The sequence below is a fragment of the Limanda limanda genome, chromosome 5, assembly GCF_963576545.1.
Source record: "Limanda limanda chromosome 5, fLimLim1.1, whole genome shotgun sequence".
Lineage (NCBI taxonomy): Eukaryota > Metazoa > Chordata > Actinopteri > Pleuronectiformes > Pleuronectidae > Limanda > Limanda limanda.
The window spans coordinates 1,885,385-1,908,807 of record NC_083640.1 but is presented as its reverse complement, the minus strand read 5'-3'; the positions used below and the strand labels follow the sequence as shown (position 1 = coordinate 1,908,807).

General features: G+C 42.7%; 1 protein-coding gene across 1 annotated transcript; it reads left to right on the top strand.

Moving 5' to 3' along the window:
* The first annotated feature begins 785 nt into the window (after positions 1 to 785).
* mapk1 (mitogen-activated protein kinase 1) lies at positions 786 to 23,117 on the top strand. The gene is made up of 9 exons (XM_061071224.1): positions 786 to 1,059; positions 18,486 to 18,668; positions 19,061 to 19,250; positions 19,484 to 19,600; positions 19,893 to 20,007; positions 20,296 to 20,427; positions 21,299 to 21,408; positions 21,539 to 21,667; positions 23,052 to 23,117. The coding sequence occupies exons 1-8, from the start codon at positions 908 to 910 to the stop codon at positions 21,653 to 21,655; spliced, it is 1,116 nt and encodes a 371-aa protein (XP_060927207.1). The 5' UTR covers positions 786 to 907; the 3' UTR covers positions 21,656 to 21,667; positions 23,052 to 23,117.
* Positions 23,118 to 23,423: the final 306 nt, after the last annotated feature.

Genomic DNA, 23,423 nt, shown 5'->3' with positions numbered 1-23,423 from the left:
AACAGTCTGTCTCTAACAATTACTATGATAACAATGATTTATAACAATAATATCTAAATTATTACAAAATATTGAATTAGGGCCCGAGCACCGAACAGTGGGAAGCCCTAATGAAATTTTAAGGATTAAAAAAAAAAAAAAAATTGGCTTTTTGAGGCGTCAACGTGCTCATATCGTTACTTAAGTTTACAGAAATTTAGAAAGTGGTGAAAATGTATGCATTCTGGAGTCATTTGTAATAATAATAATAACAGTACATTTAATTTTTTTAGCACTTTCAAAGTACTCAAAGATACTTAAACGTAAACATAAAAAGCTACACACTCAAAACATAGAACACACAACATACCTCACACATTATTATTAATATTAATAATATTGTTTTAATTGTTATTATTGGTAGTCATTTTTAATAATAAGTCATTTATAAAGTAATTTGTAATAATAATAATAACAGTACATTTAATTTTTTTTTAGCACTTTCAAAGTACTCAAAGATACTTAAACGTAAAAATTAACATAAAAAGCTACAAACTCAAAACATAGAACACAAAACATACCTCACACATTATTATTACTATTAATAATATTGTTTTAATTGTTATTATCATAATTGCTATTTATTATATTATGATTAGTAGTATATATGTGAATTATTATATAAGGATTACACTAGAAGAGCAGGTCACGTGGCGCGCTCGCTCCCGCCGCTGCGCGCTCCCGCCCGGGCAGCGCCGCAGCTCCCAGGCGCGCTCCCGCCAGTAGAAAGGCGCGCGCACGTCGCTGAGGCCTCACAGCTGCTCGGAGACTCGAAGGATCAGATCTCAGGTCCCAGTCCCGGTCCCGGCTCCTCTCCAGAACCAGTCCAGCACCAGTCCGGATCTAAAACCTCGACCCAGTGCTCATCATGGCGACCGCTGCGGTGCCCCCCGCCCCTCCCACCGGGTCCGGCTCCGGATCCAGCCCGGCGGCGGAGCTCGTCCGCGGGCAGGCCTTCGACGTCGGGCCTCGGTACCACAACCTGTCGTACATCGGGGAGGGAGCCTACGGGATGGTGTGGTGAGTGCAGCCGGAAACAGGCAGCCCGGGCCCGGCCTCGGCTCGCCCGACACCTCGGTGTAGCATCATGTAGCTTGTTAGCTTCCAGGTTCCAGAAAGTGAAGGGTTCGAATCCCAGTTCTTATCCACTAGTCTGTGGAACCAGTAACTAACTGGTGCTGCTGGTGAACTACGTTAAAAAAACCACTGCACTTTTCCTTTTACTGAGTTTTTAGGCAAATTTATATTTATTCCAATAGTATCTTTACAACAGGGATGTGTTCAATCCTCCACTTTATATGATTATTCATTTCACATAACTATTTAGTTTATAGGTGTTCACTCCTCATCTGTACAGTTACAGTCATTTACATTTCATTGCTGTATGAATCCAGTTTCTATATGTGAAGAAAAACAGTTTCTCCATCAGCTCGAGTCCCAGTTCTTATCCATTAGTCTATTGAACCAGTAACTAACTGGTACTGGTGGTGAACTACGCTTAAAAACCACTGTACTTTTCTGTTTAATGCGTTTTTAGACAGATTACAGCTCGTTGAAATGAACAAATTGATATTTATTCCAATAACTATTTAGTTTATAGGTGTTTAACTCTTCATCTGTACATTTACAGTAATTTACATTTCATAGCAATCAACTGTGTCATGAGTTTTTAAGGCAAATCACAGCTCATGAAACAGACAAATTTATATTTATTCCAATAATAGTCTGACAACAGGGATGTGTACAATCCTCCACTTTATATGATTATTCATCTAAAGTAGATTTATTAGTTTATTATTAGAAGTATTTAGTTTATAGGTTTTCACTCCTCATCTGTACAGTTACAGTCATTTACATTTCATTGCTGTATGAATCCAGTTTCTATATGTGAAGAAAAACAGTTTCTCCATCAGCTCGAGTCCCAGTTCTTCACCTATTAGTCTGTTAAACCAGTAAATAACTGGTGCTGGTGGTGAACTATGTTAAAAAACACTGTACTTTGCTTTTTTTAGGCAAATTACAGCTTGTGAAATGAACAAATTTATATTTATTCCAATAATATTCTTACAAGAGGAGTGTGTATAATCCTCCACTTTATATGATCATTCATTTTACATAATTATTTAGTTTCTAGGTTTTAAATCAACTGTACAGTAAGTCATTTACATTTCATATCAATCAACTGTCCTGAGCTGAATGAAGCCAGTTTCTATATGTGAAAAAATAACAGTTTCTCCATCAGTTCAAGTCCCTTTTCTTCACTTATTAATCTATTTTAATCAGTTAGTAACTTGTATTATTGTTGGTAAAAAAAAACAGTTATTCTCTCTTAACTGACTGAAAATGCAGCTCATAAAAGGAACTGATTTATACTAATTTTAATAATATTTCTACAACAGGAGTGTGTACAGGCCCCCGTTCATTTTAATAATCTGAACCCTTTATCTCGTGGGTTGTCAGATCTGAGAAGTCTGTACTTCTGTTGCTTTTATGTAGTTTGGCAACTTGTGTAAACTACATTAAAAACCATCAGTATTCCTTTATTTTAGCCTTTTAAATTCAAAATATAGATCATAAAATGAACATCTTGCAGTGATCTCTCTACGACAGGGATGTGACCAGTCCTCCGCTTTAAATTAACATTGATTTCACTTCACTCTTTATCTTTATCTGTCGTTTTAAACCTAATCTGTTCACATTTGTTCTCAATACATTCTCTTATAGTACATTATATGTTTGTCTCTTTATAATATCTGCGTGTGTTCCTCCTGTGGTTGCTTTGCACAGAATGTTACAGTTGTGTTGGTGATATCTTCTTGGTTTTCTTGCATTAGTACCTCGTACATTAGTAGCTGATGTATAGTTACATTCTATAGAATCTGTAGGAGATAAACAATCTGGAAACAGTTTGCTCTACCTACTGATATGTTATCAGTTCTGTAGTGAATCACGGAGGAATCAAAACTCCATTGATGCTCCATTTTATTTCTTGTGTATAAATTCTATTTGATCCTGTTGCACAACCTCAGTTTAGCTAAATGCATCTTCCACATTCACTCAGACACAGAATCTCAGTTTCTCAAGCCTGTGATTGTGTCGTTCACCTTCAGTGTTCACACTTCACTGGATTACATAACACAGAGTCGTCGTGTCAAGCAGCAGCAGCAGCAGCGGCGCTTCTCTTCTTCTTCTTCTGCAGTGAGACGGCGTGGATTCTGTGAGAGCGTTGATTCGACTCGCAGCCTGTTTCCTCACAGCCGAGGCTCAGCTGCTGGTTTAGCATCTTTCTGTCGGCAGAATGGAAAACGCAGCTCGAGGCTGAAGCCGAGCAGACGAGCCGGAGCCTGGAGGCTGGAAAGTGAAAGTGAAGGAGACAGTCGTACATTAGAGTGAGAGCTGAGAAGGGCTGAGAGCTGGGGGAAAGAACTGAAATGGAAATCCACAATAACTAAAGAAACTCTCCTCTGACCAAACTCCAGCTGAACCGAATGGTCTCACACTATGATTTTGAGAGGATTTGAAGTTACAGCTTTAGCTTTTTTTAATGTTACAAAATAAACAGGAGTCCTTTTTTCAAATCAAAATCTGTTTATTGAAGGATTTTCAATATATATAAGTGCAGGGCTGAATGGACGTTTACAGAGACAGGAGGTAAACATGAGTACAACAATCAACACCAATGTGTCCAGACAGACATGGATTGGGCAATATAACTTCAGGAACAAACAAAACAAAACAAAAACACGAGGTAACAACAGAAAAAGAAAAACAGAAAAAAAAGAAATGCAACGTTATACAGAAAAGAAAGAAAATATATCAAATAACATCTTCAGAAAGGATTTGAGAGGATTTGAAGTTACAGCTTTAGCTTTTTTTAATATTACAAAATAAACAGGAGTCCTTTTTTTTAAATCTTGTTTTAGTGTGAAAGTAAATTTACATGGGAGTTTATATTTGAAGATGTTTTAAAGAATTACTCCAGGTGCAATTGTCTGAAATGTTATCGACCAAACAGTTATCTGGAAATAAAGGATCCGCAGAATAATGAATAATGGAAATAAACCTTATTTGCAGCCCTCAAAAGATTTAAGGATATAAATCATGGAAACGAATAACTAGATGTAATGTTTATTGGAGCTTGAATCCATCAAACTAAAAGCAGGAGGTTCTCCAGATGAACTTTGATAAGAAAGGACAGTTGATTTTGAGAGGATTTGAAGTTACAGCTTTAGCTTTTTTAATGTTACAAAATAAACAGGAGTCCTTTTTTTAAAATCTTGTTTTAGTGTGAAAGTAAATTTACATGGGAGTTTATATTTGAAGATGTTTTAAAGAATTACTCCAGGTGCAATTGTCTGAAATGTTATCAACCAAACAAGTCTCTGAAAAAAACAATCTGCAGATTAATGAATAACAGAAATAAACCTAATTTGCAGCCCTCAAAAGATTTAAGGATATAAATCATGGAAACGAATAATAAGATGTCATGTTTATTGGAGCTTGAATAGCTTGAATCCATCAAACTAAAAGCAGGAGGTTCTCCAGATGATCTTAGATAAGAAAGGACAGTTGATTTTGAGAGGATTTGAAGTTACAGCTTTAGCTTTTTTAATGTTACAAAATAAACAGGAGTCCTTTTTTTTTTAAATCTTGTTTTAGTATGAAAGTAGATTTACATGGAAATTTATATTTGAAGATGTTTTAAAGAATTACTCCAGGTGCAATTGTCTGAAATGTTATCAACCAAACAATTATCTGGAAATAAATGATTCGCAGAATAATGAATAATGGAAATAAACCTAATTTGCAGCCCTCAAAAGATTTAAGGACAAATCATGGAAACGAATTATAACATGTAATGTTTATTGGAGCTTGAATAGCTTGAATCCATCAAACTAAAAGCAGGAGGTTCTCCAGATGATCTTAGATAAGAAAGGACAGTTGTTGTTATTGGGAACTCGGCCCATGTTTTCCACTTCATATGAATGTTAACACGTTACAAGCACTAAGTTGTGGATTCTTTTCACTCACTCTGGTGTTCCTGTCTCTCACCTCTCATCTCTCACCTCTCGTCTGTCAGTCGCTCTGTGGGCGGCTCTCTGACGCTTTCTCCGTTCACTTTCTTTTAATGTAGTTTCACTATCTGTCAATCGAATTCTCTGTCGTTAAACCAGGTTTTCTGCCCGGTTCTGGGAATGAACCTTCCAGTAAAAATGAAATTCTCTTTGACAGCTTCCCTCCTGTTGACCAAATGATGGCAAAATATGATCTCTCATGGTTTTCAGTGGACCTGATTGGAACTCTTTATTATGTGACCAGTGTATTTCCACTCTGGAAAGTTTGAATCTGGGCAGGTGTGTGAACAAAGCCCCTCCGATCAGACCCCAGAACCCTGAGCTGCTCTGCCTTTTACATTTGATTCTTCCAAGGAAACGTCGATACGCTTCGTTAGAATTATAATCTCAGAGCAAACACAGGAAACAGACGCACAACACGACGGCTTGTGAGCGTCGAGCATCTCCTATTTCCTGAAATCACAAATTATAGCAACAAGCACAGACCGGTCCGACGTGCCTGGCTGAGGTTACAGGGATCACACAAATGACTTATGATCATAAATGAGATCTTTTGTCTTTCACAAGCCTTTCTCACAAAACTAAATAACTCTTCAATCATTTGACCAAAAACTGTGATACGTTGCATTTAATGTTCTTAAAGAGAAATTGATAATAACACTTATATTTGCAGTAGTAATAACACCTTTTATTTACTAAGCACTTGTCAAGCTAAAACACAAAGTGGTTCCAGGTGAAAATAAAAGAGTGGAGATTAAAATCAGTAACTCATGAAACCCGTCTTTGTAAGAACATGAACATATTTATGTCCACGGCTCCACATCACTCACACGCACGCATCACTCGTGGATAAATGGAAACATGTGTGAGGCTCGGGAGAAACCAACAGTAGCTTCTAGGAAAACCACACACAAATATAACACAACTCTCAAATGGGAAACATACAAGGATCTGAATCGCAGCTTAGATTAGAATAAAAGAGAAAATTTGACCTATATTAGTTGAATGGAGAAAAATACAGAGGGAGGAAGATACAGATAGAATCAAATACAATATATTTAAGATATTGGAGCCAAGTAAAACTTCTCCATTCATCTCTCTGATCTCCTCTTGTGTGAAAGTCCAGTTGCTTCCTGTTTGTGTCCAGTTGGATTCCAGCGATGTGTCTTCTTGTCGGTGTTCTTCTCGTCCTGTGGTTTCCAGTCACTTGTTCTTCTCGTCCTGTGGTTTCCAGTTCTTCTCGTCCTGAGGTTTCCAGTCACTTGTTCTTCTTGCGTCCTGTGGTTTCCAGTCACTTGTTCTTCTCGTCCTGAGGTTTCCAGTCACTTGTTCTTCTCGTCCTGTGGTTTCCAGTAACAAACGTAGCGGTGCATCGTGCTCGTCACTGATTCCCTTTGGTTTGCGTCTCAAGTGTCTTTCAAAGCCACATCAGAAAGTCGTTCTGTGTCGGTCTCTTCTTGTGGCCGCTGTTAGCGTCTCGTAAACAGCTTCAACAAGTGCTGCGGGACCGAGGCTGGTTTTTAACTCCTAGTTTAATTTATGCACTTAATGTATAAAACACATTTAACACACAACAGGTTGAGCAGAATGATTGAAATGGAAAAACTATTTTCAGACATGAACTCCAGGAAATGTCCAGAAAATTGGATTCTGACATGTTGTGTAGTTGGTGTTTGTGGAGCAGCAGCAACAGGTTGTTGTTGGTCGTTGAAACAGGAACATGTGGGGAACATCCAGGCGAGAGGCGGAGCCTGTAGAGCAGCAGGAGGCGGGACATGACTTATAAAGATCAGTGTTGTTGTTTCCAGCTCATCACTCATCACCAGAAGATCTGGAATCTCCTCGTGTTTCCAAGTTGACGTCTTCGTCTTCTAAGTGTCCGGCTCCTCTTCTTCATCCTCAGATAAATATTTAGTTTGAGAGCAAGTCCTGATTCCATATTTTGTAATTTAGTAAAACTACAAATAAGAAGTGAAATGAGACTCGTACACACATTTAGTCAATAAGTCTGAAAACTACAACATAGCTAAACCACTAGTTTCCAGTTGGGATGATCCTAACTTCTTTGGATATAAACTCTAAATGAGAATTTGAGCCTTTAACCAGGGACAATGTACTTTAATTGTCTCTTAGTTGTAGTTCTTTGCGTTCACAGGATTTATTTGGTTGCAGAGTTGCACAGAAGTTTGCAGTCGGGATCCCGTGTGTTACACAAGCTGCTTGACTTGTGGAGGAGGCGTTCAGCAGCGAGTCTGTGTCACTTTCAGAGTGATTCTATTCCTGTGTTCAACAGCCTCTTGTTGCCGGTGAGGCTGCTGCGTGTCGGGGCTTCTCAGCGGCTGAGGGCCGAGCGGGTCCACGCCGCTCGGAGCCTCTTCACGCCGGCTCCGGGTTGGTGAACGCCGTCTGCTCACGTGGTCACGAGAGAGCGAATCACCCGCTGAGTACTCTGCCTTTACTGCCCGCCCACGAGAGCAGGTCGCTGACGGGGGAATGCTGCCAGAGCGGCTTCTGTTTATAAAGATTTAAAGATTGGAAGATTTTCCGGCACGACAGGTGTGTGTGTGTGTGTGTGCAACTTAATACACAACATTTCCTCCTCCTGCAAATGTCGCCACACACACACACACACACACACACACACACACCCTGTTCGTATTATTACACATAAATATTGCTGTTCTTCCATTGGTGGCTGAATCCACGTCTCAATACCTGTCCCCTTCTTCAGGTGGTGAGTTAACAGACGTTTATTTAAAGGAAAATACTCCAGTGTGTTGATCAGTGATTCTCAACACAATCGACTTGAGGTACAAATATCGAATATCATTTGCGTTGTAAAGACAATTAAAAGAAACTCTTCATATGAGCAGTATTTTGTCGTTTGCAGCTGAATCTCAGAACGTCTGACGTGACGTGAACGTATCATTAGATTATAAATTTAAATCACTGTGACGAAGGTAAAGTTTGTTACTTTGTGACTAATGAATAATCTTTTGTTTTTGCCATGAATTGTCATTTCTAACAAATATTCTGGTGATAAACCAGAGGAAATGGATCAAATCTTCACATTCCAGCAGCTGATGTTTTTGTTTATCAGATATTAGCTTCAGCTCACTTCACATGTGACCTGAACCTGCAGTCTGGAAATGAGCAGGTCTGGAATCTGAACAAAACTCTGGATTCTTAATTTGGATTTAATCTTACAGTCTAACACTAATTTGCTCTAGAGAACGTTTTACCAAAACAAATATCTAGAGCTAACACATCTCCAGCTGATCTCGATATCGACTCCTTGACCCTCGAGGTTCTGACTCTCGGCTTCCTCCTGCAACGAGCCGTCCTCTTGAAATGACTCTGTGATGCCCATCGCCATGGCAACCCCTCTGCCTCTGACATCAGTACCACCGCTCCACAGCCAATGGGGAGAGTGGGGGGGGGGGGGGGGGCAAAGGAGAGCCTCGACACTCAAATCCTGTTGTGCAATTCTGAAGGAGATGTAATTTGTGTAATTTGGGTGATTATCTCCCTGAAGACGAGCTCGATGACTCCGGGTTCAACAGGCTGCGTGTTGTGTTCATCTTCTATAGAGCCGCACTAGGCTGCGTGTTGTGTTCATCTTCTATAGAGCTGCACTCGGCTGCGTGTTGTGTTCATCTTCTATAGAGCTGCACTCGGCTGCGTGTTGTGTTCATCTTCTATAGAGCTGCACTCGGCTGCGTGTTGTGTTCATCGTCTATAGAGCTGCACTCGGCTGCGTGTTGTGTTCATCTTCTATAGAGCCGCACTAGGCTGCGTGTTGTGTTCATCTTCTATAGAGCTGCATTCGGCTGCTTGTTGTGTTCATCGTCTATAGAGCTGCACTCGGCTGCGTGTTGTGTTCATCTTCTATAGAGCTGCACTCGGCTGCGTGTTGTGTTCATTGTCTATAGAGCTGCACTCTGCTGCGTGTTGTGTTCTTCTATAGAGCTGCACTCGGCTGCGTGTTGTGTTCATCGTCTATAGAGCTGCACTCGGCTGCGTGTTGTGTTCATCTTCTATAGAGCTGCACTCTGCTGCGTGTTGTGTTCATCGTCTATAGAGCTGCACTCGGCTGCATGTTGTGTTCATCTTCTATAGAGCTGCACTCTGCTGCGTGTTGTGTTCATCGTCTATAGAGCTGCACTCGGCTGCGTGTTGTGTTCATCGTCTATAGAGCTGCACTCGGCTGCGTGTTGTGTTCATCTTCTATAGAGCTGCACTCTGCTGCGTGTTGTGTTCATCGTCTATAGAGCTGCACTCGGCTGCATGTTGTGTTCATCTTCTATAGAGCTGCACTCGGCTTCGTGTTGTGTTCATCGTCTATAGAGCTGCACTCGGCTTCGTGTTGTGTTCATCGTCTATAGAGCTGGACTCGGCTGCGTGTTGTGTTCATCTTCTATAGAGCCGCACTCTGCTGCATGTTGTGTTCATCTTCTATAGAGCTGCACTCTGCTGCGTGTTGTGTTCATCTTCTATAGAGCTGCACTCTGCTGCGTGTTGTGTTCATCTTCTATAGAGTTGCACTCGGCTGCGTGTTGTGTTCATCTTCTATAGAGTTGCACTCGGCTGCGTGTTGTGTTCATCTTCTATAGAGCTGCACTCGGCTGCGTGTTGTGTTCATCTTCTATAGAGCTGCACTCGGCTGCGTGTTGTGTTCATCTTCTATAGAGTTGCACTCGGCTGCGTGTTGTGTTCATCTTCTATAGAGTTGCACTCGGCTGCGTGTTGTGTTCATCTTCTATAGAGTTGCACTCGGCTGCGTGTTGTGTTCATCTTCTATAGAGCTGCACTCGGCTGCGTGTTGTGTTCATCTTCTATAGAGCTGCACTCGGCTGCGTGATGTGTTCATCTTCAATAGAGTTGCACTCGGCTGCGTGTTGTGTTCATCTTCTATATAGCTGCACTCGGCTGCGTGTTGTGTTCATCTTCTATAGAGCTGCACTCGGCTGCGTGTTGTGTTCATCTTCTATAGAGCCGCACTCGGCTGCGTGTTGTGTTCATCTTCTATAGAGCTGCACTCGGCTGCGTGTTGTGTTCATCGTCTATAGAGCTGCACTCGGCTGCGTGTTGTGTTCATCTTCTATAGAGCTGCACTCGGCTGCGTGTTGTGTTCATCGTCTATAGAGCCGCACTCGGCTGCGTGTTGTGTTCATCTTCTATAGAGCCGCACTCGGCTGCGAGTTGTGTTCATCGTCTATAGAGCTGCACTCGGCTGCGTGTTGTGTTCATTTTCTATAGAGCTGCACTCGGCTGCGTGTTGTGTTCATCTTCTATAGAGCTGCACTCGGCTGCGTGTTGTGTTCATCGTCTATAGAGCTGCACTCGGCTGCGTGTTGTGTTCATCGTCTATAGAGCCGCACTCGGCTGCGTGTTGTGTTCATCTTCTATAGAGCCGCACTCGGCTTCGAGTTGTGTTCATCGTCTATAGAGCTGCACTCGGCTGCGTGTTGTGTTCATTTTCTATAGAGCTGCACTCGGCTGCGTGTTGTGTTCATCTTCTATAGAGCTGCACTCGGCTGTGTGTTGTGTTCATCGTCTATAGAGCTGCACTCGGCTGCGTGTTGTGTTCATCGTCTATAGAGCTGCACTCGGCTTCGTGTTGTGTTCATCGTCTATAGAGCTGCACTCGGCTTCGTGTTGTGTTCATCTTCTATAGAGCTGCACTCTGCTGCGTGTTGTGTTCATCGTCTATAGAGCTGCACTCGGCTGCGTGTTGTGTTCATCTTCTATAGAGCTGCACTCAGCTGCGTGTTGTGTTCATCGTCTATAGAGCTGCACTCTGCTGCGTGTTGTGTTCATCGTCTATAGAGCTGCACTCGGCTGCGTGTTGTGTTCATCTTCTATAGAGCTGCACTCAGCTGCGTGTTGTGTTCATCGTCTATAGAGCTGCACTCAGCTGCGTGTTGTGTTCATCGTCTATAGAGCTGCACTCAGCTGCGTGTTGTGTTCATCGTCTATAGAGCCGCACTCGGCTGCGTGTTGTGTTCATCTTCTATAGAGCTGCACTCGGCTGCATGTTGTGTTCATCTTCTATAGAGCCGCACTCGGCTGCGTGTTGCGTTCATCTTCTATAGAGCTGCACTCGGCTGCGTGTTGCGTTCATCTTCTATAGAGCTGCACTCGGCTGCGTGTTGTGTTCATCTTCTATAGAGCTGCACTCGGCTGCGTGTTGTGTTCATCTTCTATAGAGCTGCACTCGGCTGCGTGTTGTGTTCATCTTCTATAGAGCCGCACTCGGCTGCGTGTTGTGTTCATCGTCTATAGAGCTGCACTCGGCTGCGTGTTGTGTTCATCTTCTATAGAGCTGCACTCGGCTGCGTGTTGTGTTCATCTTCTATAGAGCTGCACTCGGCTGCGTGTTGTGTTCATCTTCTATAGAGCTGCACTCGGCTGCGTGTTGTGTTCATCTTCTATAGAGCTGCACTCGGCTGCGTGTTGTGTTCATCGTCTATAGAGCTGCACTCGGCTGCGTGTTGTGTTCATCGTCTATAGAGCTGCACTCGGCTGCGTGTTGTGTTCATCGTCTATAGAGCTGCACTCGGCTGCGTGTTGTGTTCATCGTCTATAGAGCTGCACTCGGCTGCGTGTTGTGTTCATCGTCTATAGAGCTGCACTCTGCTGCGTGTTGTGTTTATCGTCTATAGAGTTGCACTCGGCTGCGTGTTGTGTTCATCTTCTATAGAGCTGCACTCTGCTGCGTGTTGTGTTCATCTTCTATAGAGCTGCACTCGGCTGCGTGTTGTGTTCATCGTCTATAGAGCTGCACTCGGCTGCGTGTTGTGTTCATCGTCTATAGAGCCGCACTCGGCTGCGAGTTGTGTTCATCTTCTATAGAGCTGCACTCTGCTGCGTGTTGTGTTCATCGTCTATAGAGCTGCACTCGGCTGCGAGTTGTGTTCATCGTCTATAGAGCTGCACTCGGCTGCGAGTTGTGTTCATCTTCTATAGAGCTGCTATTGTCTTGTATTCCGGCTCCTTGTGTGTGTAACCGAGACGTTAATGTGACTCAATGCAACATGTGTGTACATGTAAAGCAGCGGAGTACCAGGGGTCTCACCGGACTGTTAGCTATAGACGTTAACTACAGACATAATTTACATCTTCACAGTTTAGTTTATAGAACTGGATGTTTATGGACAGTCTGTGAACACGTGTGGTTCATTTTGTGAGTTGTTGCAGGAATCCTTGATATTTTAAAAACCCTACACATTAATTTTTTAAATCCTGATTCGTTTTTTACCTTTATTTTTTATTGTTAAGTCTCTGAAATTACCAACACGTCTGAGGTGATGCTTTTATCGTGTTTTTAAAACAAAAAGAGCTATTAAAATATTTTCTTTGTGATTGTCACAGTGGAAAACAGTGACGGAACCTTTCAGTCCATGTTTGGTATTTTAGATAATAATAATGTCGTGTTGACTGTTTATCCTCTTGTATATATTTTTGTTTTGTTTTATATACAGTTATTTCTTCCTTATGTGAAGTACTTATTGTGTTTTTATGCTTTATGTTCAATGTATGCACCTATTTACCTACTTGGTAATAAATCCTTTCTGATTTCATTACATTGGCAGAATTTTGACGTACATAAAACAGCACGTGTTACATCTAGAGATTCGTCCGTGGATGGAATCTCCGACTGATAACGAGCTCCAGGTGTTTGATCAGCAGCCGAGAGCTGCCGGGAACAAAGTGGTTTCACAGAATCAGGGAGTGCCCGCGTGCTCATGGGCACAGGCAGTCATGTTTTTATAGGACGGCGCCTGTAGTTGAACTCTACTAAATTCTTAAACCTGTGTTTACCTTGAAACCTGACGTTGAACTAGCCCTCGGCCGACAGGTGGTCAAACAAACCTGTCGTTTAAACTCGTCATAAACATGTTTTATTGTGGACGCACAGTTATTTACACACGTTTCTTCTTTTTACAGCTCAGCTCAGTTTCAATGTGAATCCAAGTTGTTAGTAAATGAAACAACGTTTATTTAATCTGACGCTCGGATAAAGAGTCAGAATCCAAACAGAGTCGTTTACTCAGTAACAGAAGTTTGGTTTTTAGTGTCGTCTGTGTGTTGAAATCATAGAAGTGCGATTGTGACTCTTCAGCTTGAGACTTTCCTGTTTGTTTCTCTGAATTCAGGACGTTCGTGGTTTCACTCGTTGATTTTATTCATTTTCTCATACGATCTCGTCTGATATGGGACAGGAAGTCGAGGTCGTGTTTCGTATTATTGGGCCGATAATCTTGCTAATTTCCAATCTCTGTGCTTCATCATGTTTGTCTCTTTCTGACCTGGAAGCTCGTGTTGAGTTGGTGTGAACACGTGTTAAAGAAACGTTTGTGGCATTCACTTGTTTGCACGTCCATATTTCTATATTTTTTAAGTCTTCAGTGTATTTTGCTGTGAGGTCACTTGAGGATTCATTTCACCGACGGCCGGTTTGAATCCGTCACAGAGAGACTTCATCACGTTGGGCTCTTACATGATGTGAGCGTAGAGAGGAGGGTTCTGGCGACTGTGGTTAAATGACATGCAGAGACAGGAAGTGAACATTTCAAATTAAAAGAGCAGATTCATCCACATGAGTAGATTCTGTATTATGAGTTAAACGTGTGTGGTTTTTACAATGTAACTTCTCTAAAAGAACATTGTAGTTCAACCTGGTGGAAACAACATGATGCAAAGACGTAATCCTGCAGCAGCCTGACACGTCACCGCTCATCAGCCGGTGGACGTGTTCGATTCCCGTCCCTCCCGTGGTCCCTCCGAGCTGCCACCGGTCCTCTACCGAGCATCACGCTCCACCATGTCCGTCTGTGTGTGGACGTTCACGTAATCGGCTCTTCCTGGGGACACGTTGCACCCTTAAGCATAGTGAGCTGTCCCCCCCCACCCCCCACCCCCCTTCAAGCCAACCCCCTGAGCGTCGTCATGGTAACAGTCCTGTTGCATAACCCAGCGGCTGCAGTGTAAAGCCTTGTATTCCCATCTCCTTGGAAACAGAGCTACCCCCCCCTCCTCCTCCTCCAGCGGTCCGCACTGAGCATGCTCAGAAGACAATGGGCAGATAGGACAGTCGTCTCTGAGCCGTGTCCTCTGGTAGAAGACAGCAGAGACACAGTGGAGCTCCGTCATCACCACAGCTCCTCAGCTCAATCACAAGAACATGTTCCTATGACTGCATTATTATTATTATTATGATTATGATTATGATTTCAGGCTAAAAATGCCCTGGATGAATAAGCAGCTATTCATATCCAGGCCCATCAGGACGCTGGTGTGTTGTGTTGAGACAGGAAGACACACACATGTGTGCGTGTGCCCATTCTGGCCGGATGCAACGTTTGTGTGCTTCTCCGCACGATGTCATGTTGGCCAACACATGTGACTGATGAAATACTTTGTGAGTCACTCAAATGCTTGTGTGCTTGTTGTTGTTTCTTTTAAAGTTCATAGTTTAGAGGAAACTGTTTTAAAATGGAAGCAAAACATGTTTAAGTTATTAAATGTTTGAATCTGGATCGGCTTCAGAGACTGAAATATTTAAAATGTTTTATGATTCTGTCGGCTCCTCAGAAAACTCTCAGGTCTCAGATTCTTTAATTCAGCACCTTGGGTCTAAATGAGTTGAAGCTTTCTAACTCTGAGGAATGACTCGGCTTTGTTTTGAAGCTGGATGTGTGTGTTTCTACCAGTTGGGACCAAGTCGCCTCAGAATCGATCCCGACCTGTGAAGTCTCAGCTTCTGCTTCTCACGTCTCTAGACCCTGAGAGCAACAGGCTCACAGGAGGAAGTCCTCAGTGATCTTGATACTACTACACACTGACTCAGCCCAGTGAACTTTGTACTTCCTCAGAAAGTTCCCTCTCTTTCAGGCCTGCTCTAACGGACTGTGGGGCTTGCCTCAGCAAACATTGTGAAATCTGGAGCTCAGATTGTCCCGCTCGTCCTCGTTGGTTCCCGTCACGCAGCCGCTGCAGGACATCAAGAGAGTTGTATTCCTATTTATGGACAAGTACATATGTGATATTTAATCCCTGGAAGTGTGTAACTGCTGCACGTTGGTGTTTTCTCCAGTCTAACCATAATTAAACACAAACACACTGATCTGCATATCCGTACAAGTTGTGTTGTCTTTTAAGATCTTTTTAACAAACCCAGAGTCCTGAGGGAGAAAAGGTGCAGTTTCTGTGACTTCGAGTTTATCAGTTAAACATCGATTTCTGTTGATCAAATTATCGTCTTCAGTGACAAACACACAATCAACAAGTTAATAGGTTTATATTTCTTTAATATTGTGACTGAATGGTTTGTATGATATTTGCACACCAGTGTTTCCTTTAGGTCGATTTTATTTGTGACGATTTGCCCCAATATTAACGTCCGAGGTCACAGATTGATTTTATACTTTTATACCAGTTTCTTTAAAACTCACAAACATCGGGAATGAACTCATCCGACAAACTGTAGACTCACCGAGAGAAATCTGATCATATCAATGTGCCAGAGAGTTCGTACAGTTCTTACTGGAGCGCGACAACGAATTATCTGTTGGCTGATTAAAAATATACCAATATGAGACATTAATCTTTGCTGATATGAAAATGTTTATTCTACAGAAGGAACAAGGCAGAAACAGTAAATATGTTTATTCATGTTTACGTTATGCATAGAAAAATGTATTTGCTCCATTCAAGTTTTATATATTTGGCCGTATTTGTGTTTCTTTCTATTTAGCCATTTATACATGTTAGGAATGATTGACATTTGTAATATTATATATACATATATGCTGATATATATTAGCATCTGGCATTTTTTACTCCAAATATCAGAATCTGCCTCATCTCACAAAAAATCTGTATTAGTCAGGCAGTATTTTTTTGAAGCCATTTCTGTCCCTGCTGCCGTTTGCATTAGAACATAATGAAAATCATATTTCATCACACTGTATGAGATGAGGTATTGTAAAGACATATTTTTCTTGTGCTTTTATATAATGTGAGAACATACCATTGACTGTATGTGAACAAACAGCCGGTCTGTGTACACGAGGGGATCTGCTGGTGGTGAACAGTAACACGGAGAACGCTTTCCTCCCACACACACACACACACACACACACACACACACACACACACACACACACACACACACACACACACACCTCACACACACACTCTCTCCTCACACAAGTGGAAAGGAAGGTCACTCATACTTCCCTCGCAGAAGGCTGGCACACTTGCGTTTACATTCCAGTCCCGACGCCCCCGTCACTATAGCAACTCGTTTCCTTGCTCTCTCGTCCTCCGTGGGTGTTTTTCAGTCTTTTCTGTTTGTAATGTGCAGAAATAAAAACCCACACTGGGCTGGATGTGAACGCTGCATCTTGAGGAAACCATTAATATCGCAAGGTTGCTGTTTGTCCCTCCTTGAAGAAGATCGGCTCTGTTGGGCAATTTAGTTTTTTTTTGTTTTTTTTAGCGATTGCACCAAAAGGCAGCGAGTTGCAACAGTGAGGACGTGTAGATGCAGAAAGTCCTGGAGTGGTTTGTGTGTCTGTTGGCGGCGGGTTGTGAGTCGGACGTTGTGATGTGTCACTTCCTGAAGCACCGAAGACGTCTGGTTCGATTATCATTCCTCACCACAGGCTGGAAACTAGGTGGTCTGAGTGTTTATCGTTTCACTAGAACCTCAATGTGCTTAAGAAGTCATTAATCTCCTGCAACATGAAACCAAAACCTCTGAATGAATCAGTCACTGCACTCGATGGCAACGCCCCAGGAATCTCTCCATGCCCCCCCCCCCCCTGCAGATTATAACTCATCTGTTTATTATGACAACGTTTTAATTGGATTAAATGATAAATAGCTGATATTTTAAATCCAAAACTAGCTGAACTTCACTGTGACGTCATTTTGTTTTTACATAACTTGTCGACTGAAGGGGAAAGTGTGAGCTCACTCTCCTGCTCCTGGAGACGTCCGAGCATGAGCCAGCGGTTCTACTTCTTCTCTTTTCACGTGTGTTTAAATATCTCGGGCGTAGTGAGCGTGAGAAAGTTGAAGCAGCCGGTGAACCGGAGCAAAGAGCCTGAGCCGAGTCGCTGGACGTGTCTGTACCTGGACGGGTTCCTCGGTGCGGAGGACGTGTCTCATCACAGGCAGGGACAAGACGTGTGAGGGGAAGTGAACATTTAATCTCCTGGGTGGAGACACACTCAGACAATTAGTCAGACACTCAAAACAGTAAAGCCCTTTGTTAGTTGTTATTGCATTTTGCATTAAAAAATAACTTGTTTTCATCTTAATTCAGTTGTTTTACTCTCAGGACAAACAAAGGTGAAGTAGCGAGTGAGGAACATGCAAACCCAACAGGAATCCTCTGCTCTCCAGTGATCGTAGTGAACCATGAACGTGTTGTCACGTGTTAACGCAAAGAAACAGCGAGTGATGAATGACGACGCCCACCTTCAGTAAACACTGCACGTCATCCTGTAAAGAGAAAGGCCTGCAGGCGGAAACCGAGCTGGAGTCACTCTCACATTTCTCTCTGCTCGTCTTCATCACCTGGTGCTCGAAGGAAATCGTTCCTGTTTGCATCTGATCACATGAACCTCATCGTTCAAGTGGTTTTCAGGATATTCTTGAAGCTGGAAGATTAGTTCCAGAGAGATTCAGTTCTGATCTTAAACCTTCTGCTTTCCCATCACACTCTTGTTCCCATGATGGAAGAAACCTCCTCAGCTTTGAGTTTGAACTTATTGACTCTTCTCTGTGTCGGACGGTTTTGTGAGATCCGACGGACTAAGACATCTCGTGCATGCAGACATGGTTTATTATTTCCTGTACATGAAAAGCTTTTCTTTATTGGATTTCAGAAACCAGTATAACAAACTGGAGCCGAGCTGCGTACATTCATACGTTATCCTGCCTATAGTGTATTCATATTTATATTTTTTAGCCTGCTCATAGTGTATTCATCGTCCTATATCTTACAATTCCTGTTAATACTGTTATATTCCATATATATTTCTACTGTACAGATCCTATTTATTACATTTTCACTTTAATATGCACAATACTCTGCATTTTACTGCCTTTTTTTTGCACTTCTGGTTAGACGCTAAACTGCATTTCGTTGCATATGTACTTGTACTGTGCAATGACAAGTTGAATCTAATCTAATATAAAGAAAAGCTTCGTGTCAAATTCAGCCTGATTCTCAAAAATTAACCGGGGGCAGAAAAAGATAGAGCGGAAGAACACAAAAATCAATATTTCTATTTCAAATGTGTAAAATCTCAGTCTTTTGTTCCTTCAACCTTTCGGGTCTGTTTTGTTTTCCAGCGCCGCCCACGACCGGGAGAACAAGGTGCGTGTGGCCATCAAGAAGATCAGTCCCTTCGAGCACCAGACGTACTGCCAGCGCACGCTGAGGGAGATCAAGATCCTGCTGCGCTTCAAACACGAGAACATCATCGGGATCAACGACATCATCCGCACGCCGACCATCGACCAGATGAAGGACGTGTATCCTTCTCACTTCTCATCCGTCTAACTGAGGCTCTTCCACTCGAACACTGTTTGCAGACCGGGGCTGTTCAGTTGTTTTATTACATAATCATCTCCTGTCACCGTGTATTTGTCGGAGACGCTCTTCACTGTAGCCCAGCAGCAACTGGAGTCCGTAATCCTAGTTTCTTCATGTAGTGTGTGTGTTGTTCTGCTGGTGATGAGCCGACTCGCTCAGTGGAAACCAGCACAGTCGTCTCAACAGCAACATCTCTAGGATCCTCATTTCTCATAGAACATATCCACGTGCACCAGATAGGGAATAAAAAACGTGACTCATCCGACCCGGGACAAAGTTTTCTACTTGTGTATTTTGTTGTTCAAGTTCTTTAACGTGTGTAAACGTGCAGATACATCGTCCAGGATCTGATGGAGACGGACCTGTACAAGCTGCTGAAGACTCAGCACCTGAGCAACGACCACATCTGCTACTTCCTCTACCAGATCCTCCGTGGACTCAAGTACATCCACTCTGCCAACGTGCTGCACCGCGACCTGAAGCCGTCCAACCTCCTGCTCAACACCACCTGTGACCTCAAGGTCGGGTCCAGATACTCACTAATCATTCAGACAGCTAGATGCACTATATGGGATATTTGATATGAAGAGTTGTGTGTAATAATGTGTGTCTGACCATCGTGGTTCAAGAGGAGAGACGTTCAAACCTTTGCTCTGAAGAGTCTGAACTGTTCCAACAGTTTGACTTTGTCAGTGAAAACAATCTGTATCGTCTGATGTTGCTCATCGTCGTGTTGTGTCTCGTCTTTGTGCAGATCTGTGATTTTGGTTTGGCTCGCGTGGCCGATCCCGACCACGACCACACCGGGTTCCTCACGGAGTACGTGGCCACTCGCTGGTACCGAGCACCTGAGATCATGCTCAACTCCAAGGTGAGTGTCCTTCGAGATCACAGAGGAGAAAAGGCTGAGATTAAATGTTTGTTTTGGGAGCTCAGCTTTGTCATGAATTAAATTTCAGTTTAAATTAGAGTTCTTGTATTCCTTTTAATCTAATTATAGACGTTGTGTTCTGAATCCTGCTAATACTCTGATGTAGTAAACCAGTTTCCAGGTCCTCACACCTCCAGGCTTCAGCCTCTGTTGTTGCTTCCAGACCAGAATACATTCTGTTTGAACTCATTGACCTTTGGTGTGACTGTGTCTCTGTGCCTGTGACCCTCAGGGTTACACCAAGTCCATAGACATCTGGTCCGTGGGCTGCATCCTGGCTGAGATGTTGTCCAACAGGCCGATCTTTCCTGGGAAACACTACTTGGATCAGCTCAACCACATTCTGGGTAATAATTCTGCTCTGAATCAGTAAATAGTGAAGTGTGAACCATGTGTGAATAGCAGATATTCAGCCAACTTGGATGTGAGAAATATAAATTATTATACTGTGCCCACTTGCTTCTTAATTATAGATACAATTACATCACACCAGTCAATATCTCCCTGTTTTACAGTAGGTTGAGACCGAGGTAGTACAGTGTGTGTTGTGTGTAGCGTTGTGTGTAGCGTTGTGTGTAGTGTTGTGTGTAGTGTTGTGTGCTCCTGATGATATGACCTCATCTGTTCTCCCTCAGGGATCCTGGGTTCTCCGTCTCAGGAGGATCTCAACTGCATCATCAACATCAAGGCCAGGAACTACCTGCTGTCGCTGCCGCTGCGCTGCAAAGTGCCGTGGAACCGCCTCTTCCCCAACGCCGACCCCAAAGGTCAGAGCCCGGACGACCTCTTACTTCACATCATATGTGATATGTGTTAATTTAAACCATATTGATATTATATATCATTTTATACAATAATATTGTCTTTTGCACTCTGTCTACATATTCTTACACTCATAGTATATTATCTATTGTATAGTCAAATACTTATATTCATACCTCTACTATATATCATATTATATCATACTCTCTGTATATTCTTTGTATATATAAGTCTATATACACATATTTATACATGTGTACATATTATTATTATATTTACTATTATTCTTATATATACTGTTGCTGCCATTATTACTATATACTGCTATTATATTGGTATAATTACTATCATATATATTATGTTATATTATATACTATATATACTGTACTATTTTTATATACTGTCTAACAATAACATTACCATCATATCATCAGTACTATTACCATCATCTTGCCACTGCACCTTATCTACCTATTTATCTTGTGTTTCTGTTTTTATTCTTTCTACCTCAATATTTTTTATTTTATTCTATTGTATTGTATTTTATTGTATTCAAATATACCGGCTGCTATGACGACTTAATTTCCCTTCGGGGATGAATAAAGTAATCTATCCATCTATCCATCTATCTATCCATCTATCCATCCATCCATCTATCCATCTATCCATCTATCCATCTATCCATCCATCCATCCTCAATATCACAGAGTTCACCCCAGACAGATCCTGGAGGAAACACTGCAGCTCCTCCTGAAATGTGTACAATTAGAACTGAGTGTAGTCCTGCTCAGTGTGCCGGGTGTTGATCTGCTGAGGTTGTTTCCAAATCTCTGACATCATCTCCTCTTTTTGCTGATGTGTCATTTTGCGCTGCAGCTCTGGACCTGTTGGACAAGATGTTGACCTTTAACCCTCACAAGAGGATCGAGGTGGAGGAGGCCCTGGCTCATCCGTACCTGGAGCAATACTACGACCCCACAGACGAGGTGAGACGCTCACAGGGATCTGTCTTCAGATGTCACTGTCTGAAAACTGTTTAATTCTGGGACTTATTCCTTCATATCTGTCCTACTGGATAAAGGTTTTAAACCAGTGTGTCTCTGTCGTCCTGTGCAGCCGGTCGCTGAGGCTCCCTTCAAGTTTGACATGGAGCTGGACGATCTACCCAAAGAGACGCTGAAGGAGCTCATCTTTGAAGAGACGGCACGTTTCCAGCAAGCCTTCAGGTCCTAACATCTCACACAGGTGAGTCCCCGGTCCAGGAGGAACGTACACGAACCCAGAGAGGGACCGAGGTGTTCCTCATGGAGTTAAGATGTCACACTGAACTCTGTGAGGGTGAAACCACTTCTATCTGAGCTGAAACTTTAAAGAAACAACACAAAGTTCTATTTTACTGACTAACCTGAAATATTCCTACATTTGTGCCTTTTTAAATCTAAAGTCATGGATGTAAAACTAAGGTTTACATGCTTCCTTCAACCCGTTTACACCTGATGCCACATGCGTGTTTCTCTCTTTAGAGCTGGACGACTCGTGTGCATGTCTTTATGAAGTTATCATAAACTTCCTGATACTTGCAGTGAAGTCAGAATCCATTCCGGAGTGTAGTTTGTTTTTCAGCTCTCTCAGCCTGTAAAGACGTTTGAGTGATTCAGACGATGGCTGAAGATCTAAGTGAGAGTTTCATTCACCAAAACAAAGATTTAAATAATGAAGATTCAGACTCGGGTGATTTTCCCGCTGACCGAGGCTCCGTCGGTAAAGCCGAGTTCATACTCATAAGATTTCCAGCCAATCAGAGCGTAGGACGGAGTGAAGGTGGAGATGGAAGCTGTAGCAGTAACGTTCCTTCTGATTCTCGTGCTGGAAACCACAGTCCTTTGTTTCCAAAACAGGAATTAGCTTCCGTCAGTTTTCCAAAGAAAAACGAAAATTCCCATTACGTTGCTTGCGAGAGTAAATGCAAATCATCCGTGAGTCACATGATGCAAAACTTTGAGTTCAGTGCAGCCTCAGGTGTTATATTAGACCCACGAAGAACATAAGCCACACCACTCCAGGGAGGGATCAATGCGGAGGCTTCAGAAAGAACTTGTCTTCATCAAGATGGTTTACTAGACCAGAGACTTCCAGGAAGAGTCTCCAAGATGTGGATATGAAAATTTCTCTCTGCTTTAGCTGAGCCACGTTAGCTGTGGAGCTGACTAGGGAAGCAACAGATCAGTGTTTTTAGATAGACACGTGAGTTTTCAATAACTGGGTGTGTTTCAATGGTGTAAAATGTGTGTTTTTTTAAATAGTTCGGGTGGTTCTCCACTTAAAGCTAATGCCACTGTTTATAATGGTGGATACTTGTGATTTCAGCCGTGAGCTCCTCCCACGTGATGACTCTAGACTCCGTCAGTTTTCCACAGAACAGGCGAATATTCCCGTTACGTTGCTTGTGAGAGTAAATGCAAATAATCCGTGAGTCACGTGATGCAAAACTTCACTTTGAGTTCGAAGTGACTCAGCATTTTTAAGGCCCTCAGGTGTTAACGGGTTGGAGACCATGACGGGAGCATGTAAATCTGTTCAGTCCAGTTTGAGTCGGTGTGTTTCAGCTTCTTGTTTCTTCTCTCTGCAGATCTGTGTGGACGAGCCTCACGCTGCCACGGCTCCTCCTCCTCCTCCTCCTCCTCCTCCTCCTCCTCCTCCTCCTCCTCCTCCTCCTCCTCCTCCTCCTCCTCACTGTTGCTGTGATATATAAATATCTATTCTCTCTTTTTCTTTCTCCTGCTTTTCCACATCACCTGGATTCCTTGGGTCTCACTCGTCAAGTCCACTTTACTCAGGAATGGCGTCAGGAATCAATCAATCAATCAATCAAACATCACGTCTCTCTCCCCCGGAGGTGATGGGTTAGGCGGGGGGGGGGGGAGGATCACAGCTTACAGTTTGGGGGGGTGGGGGGGATTTTTGTGATTTAAGCCAAGATAAACAAGTTGTGTGTGTGTTT

Excerpts from the sequence above, each read along its gene's own strand:
- mapk1 (XM_061071224.1), top strand. The coding sequence starts at position 908 with ATGGCGACCGCTGCGGTGCCCCCCGCCCCTCCCACCGGGTCCGGCTCC. Across the intron at positions 18,669-19,060 it reads ATCGACCAGATGAAGGACGT|ATACATCGTCCAGGATCTGA; the intron begins GTATCCTTCTCA and ends GTAAACGTGCAG. Across the intron at positions 20,008-20,295 it reads TCAGCTCAACCACATTCTGG|GGATCCTGGGTTCTCCGTCT; the intron begins GTAATAATTCTG and ends GTTCTCCCTCAG.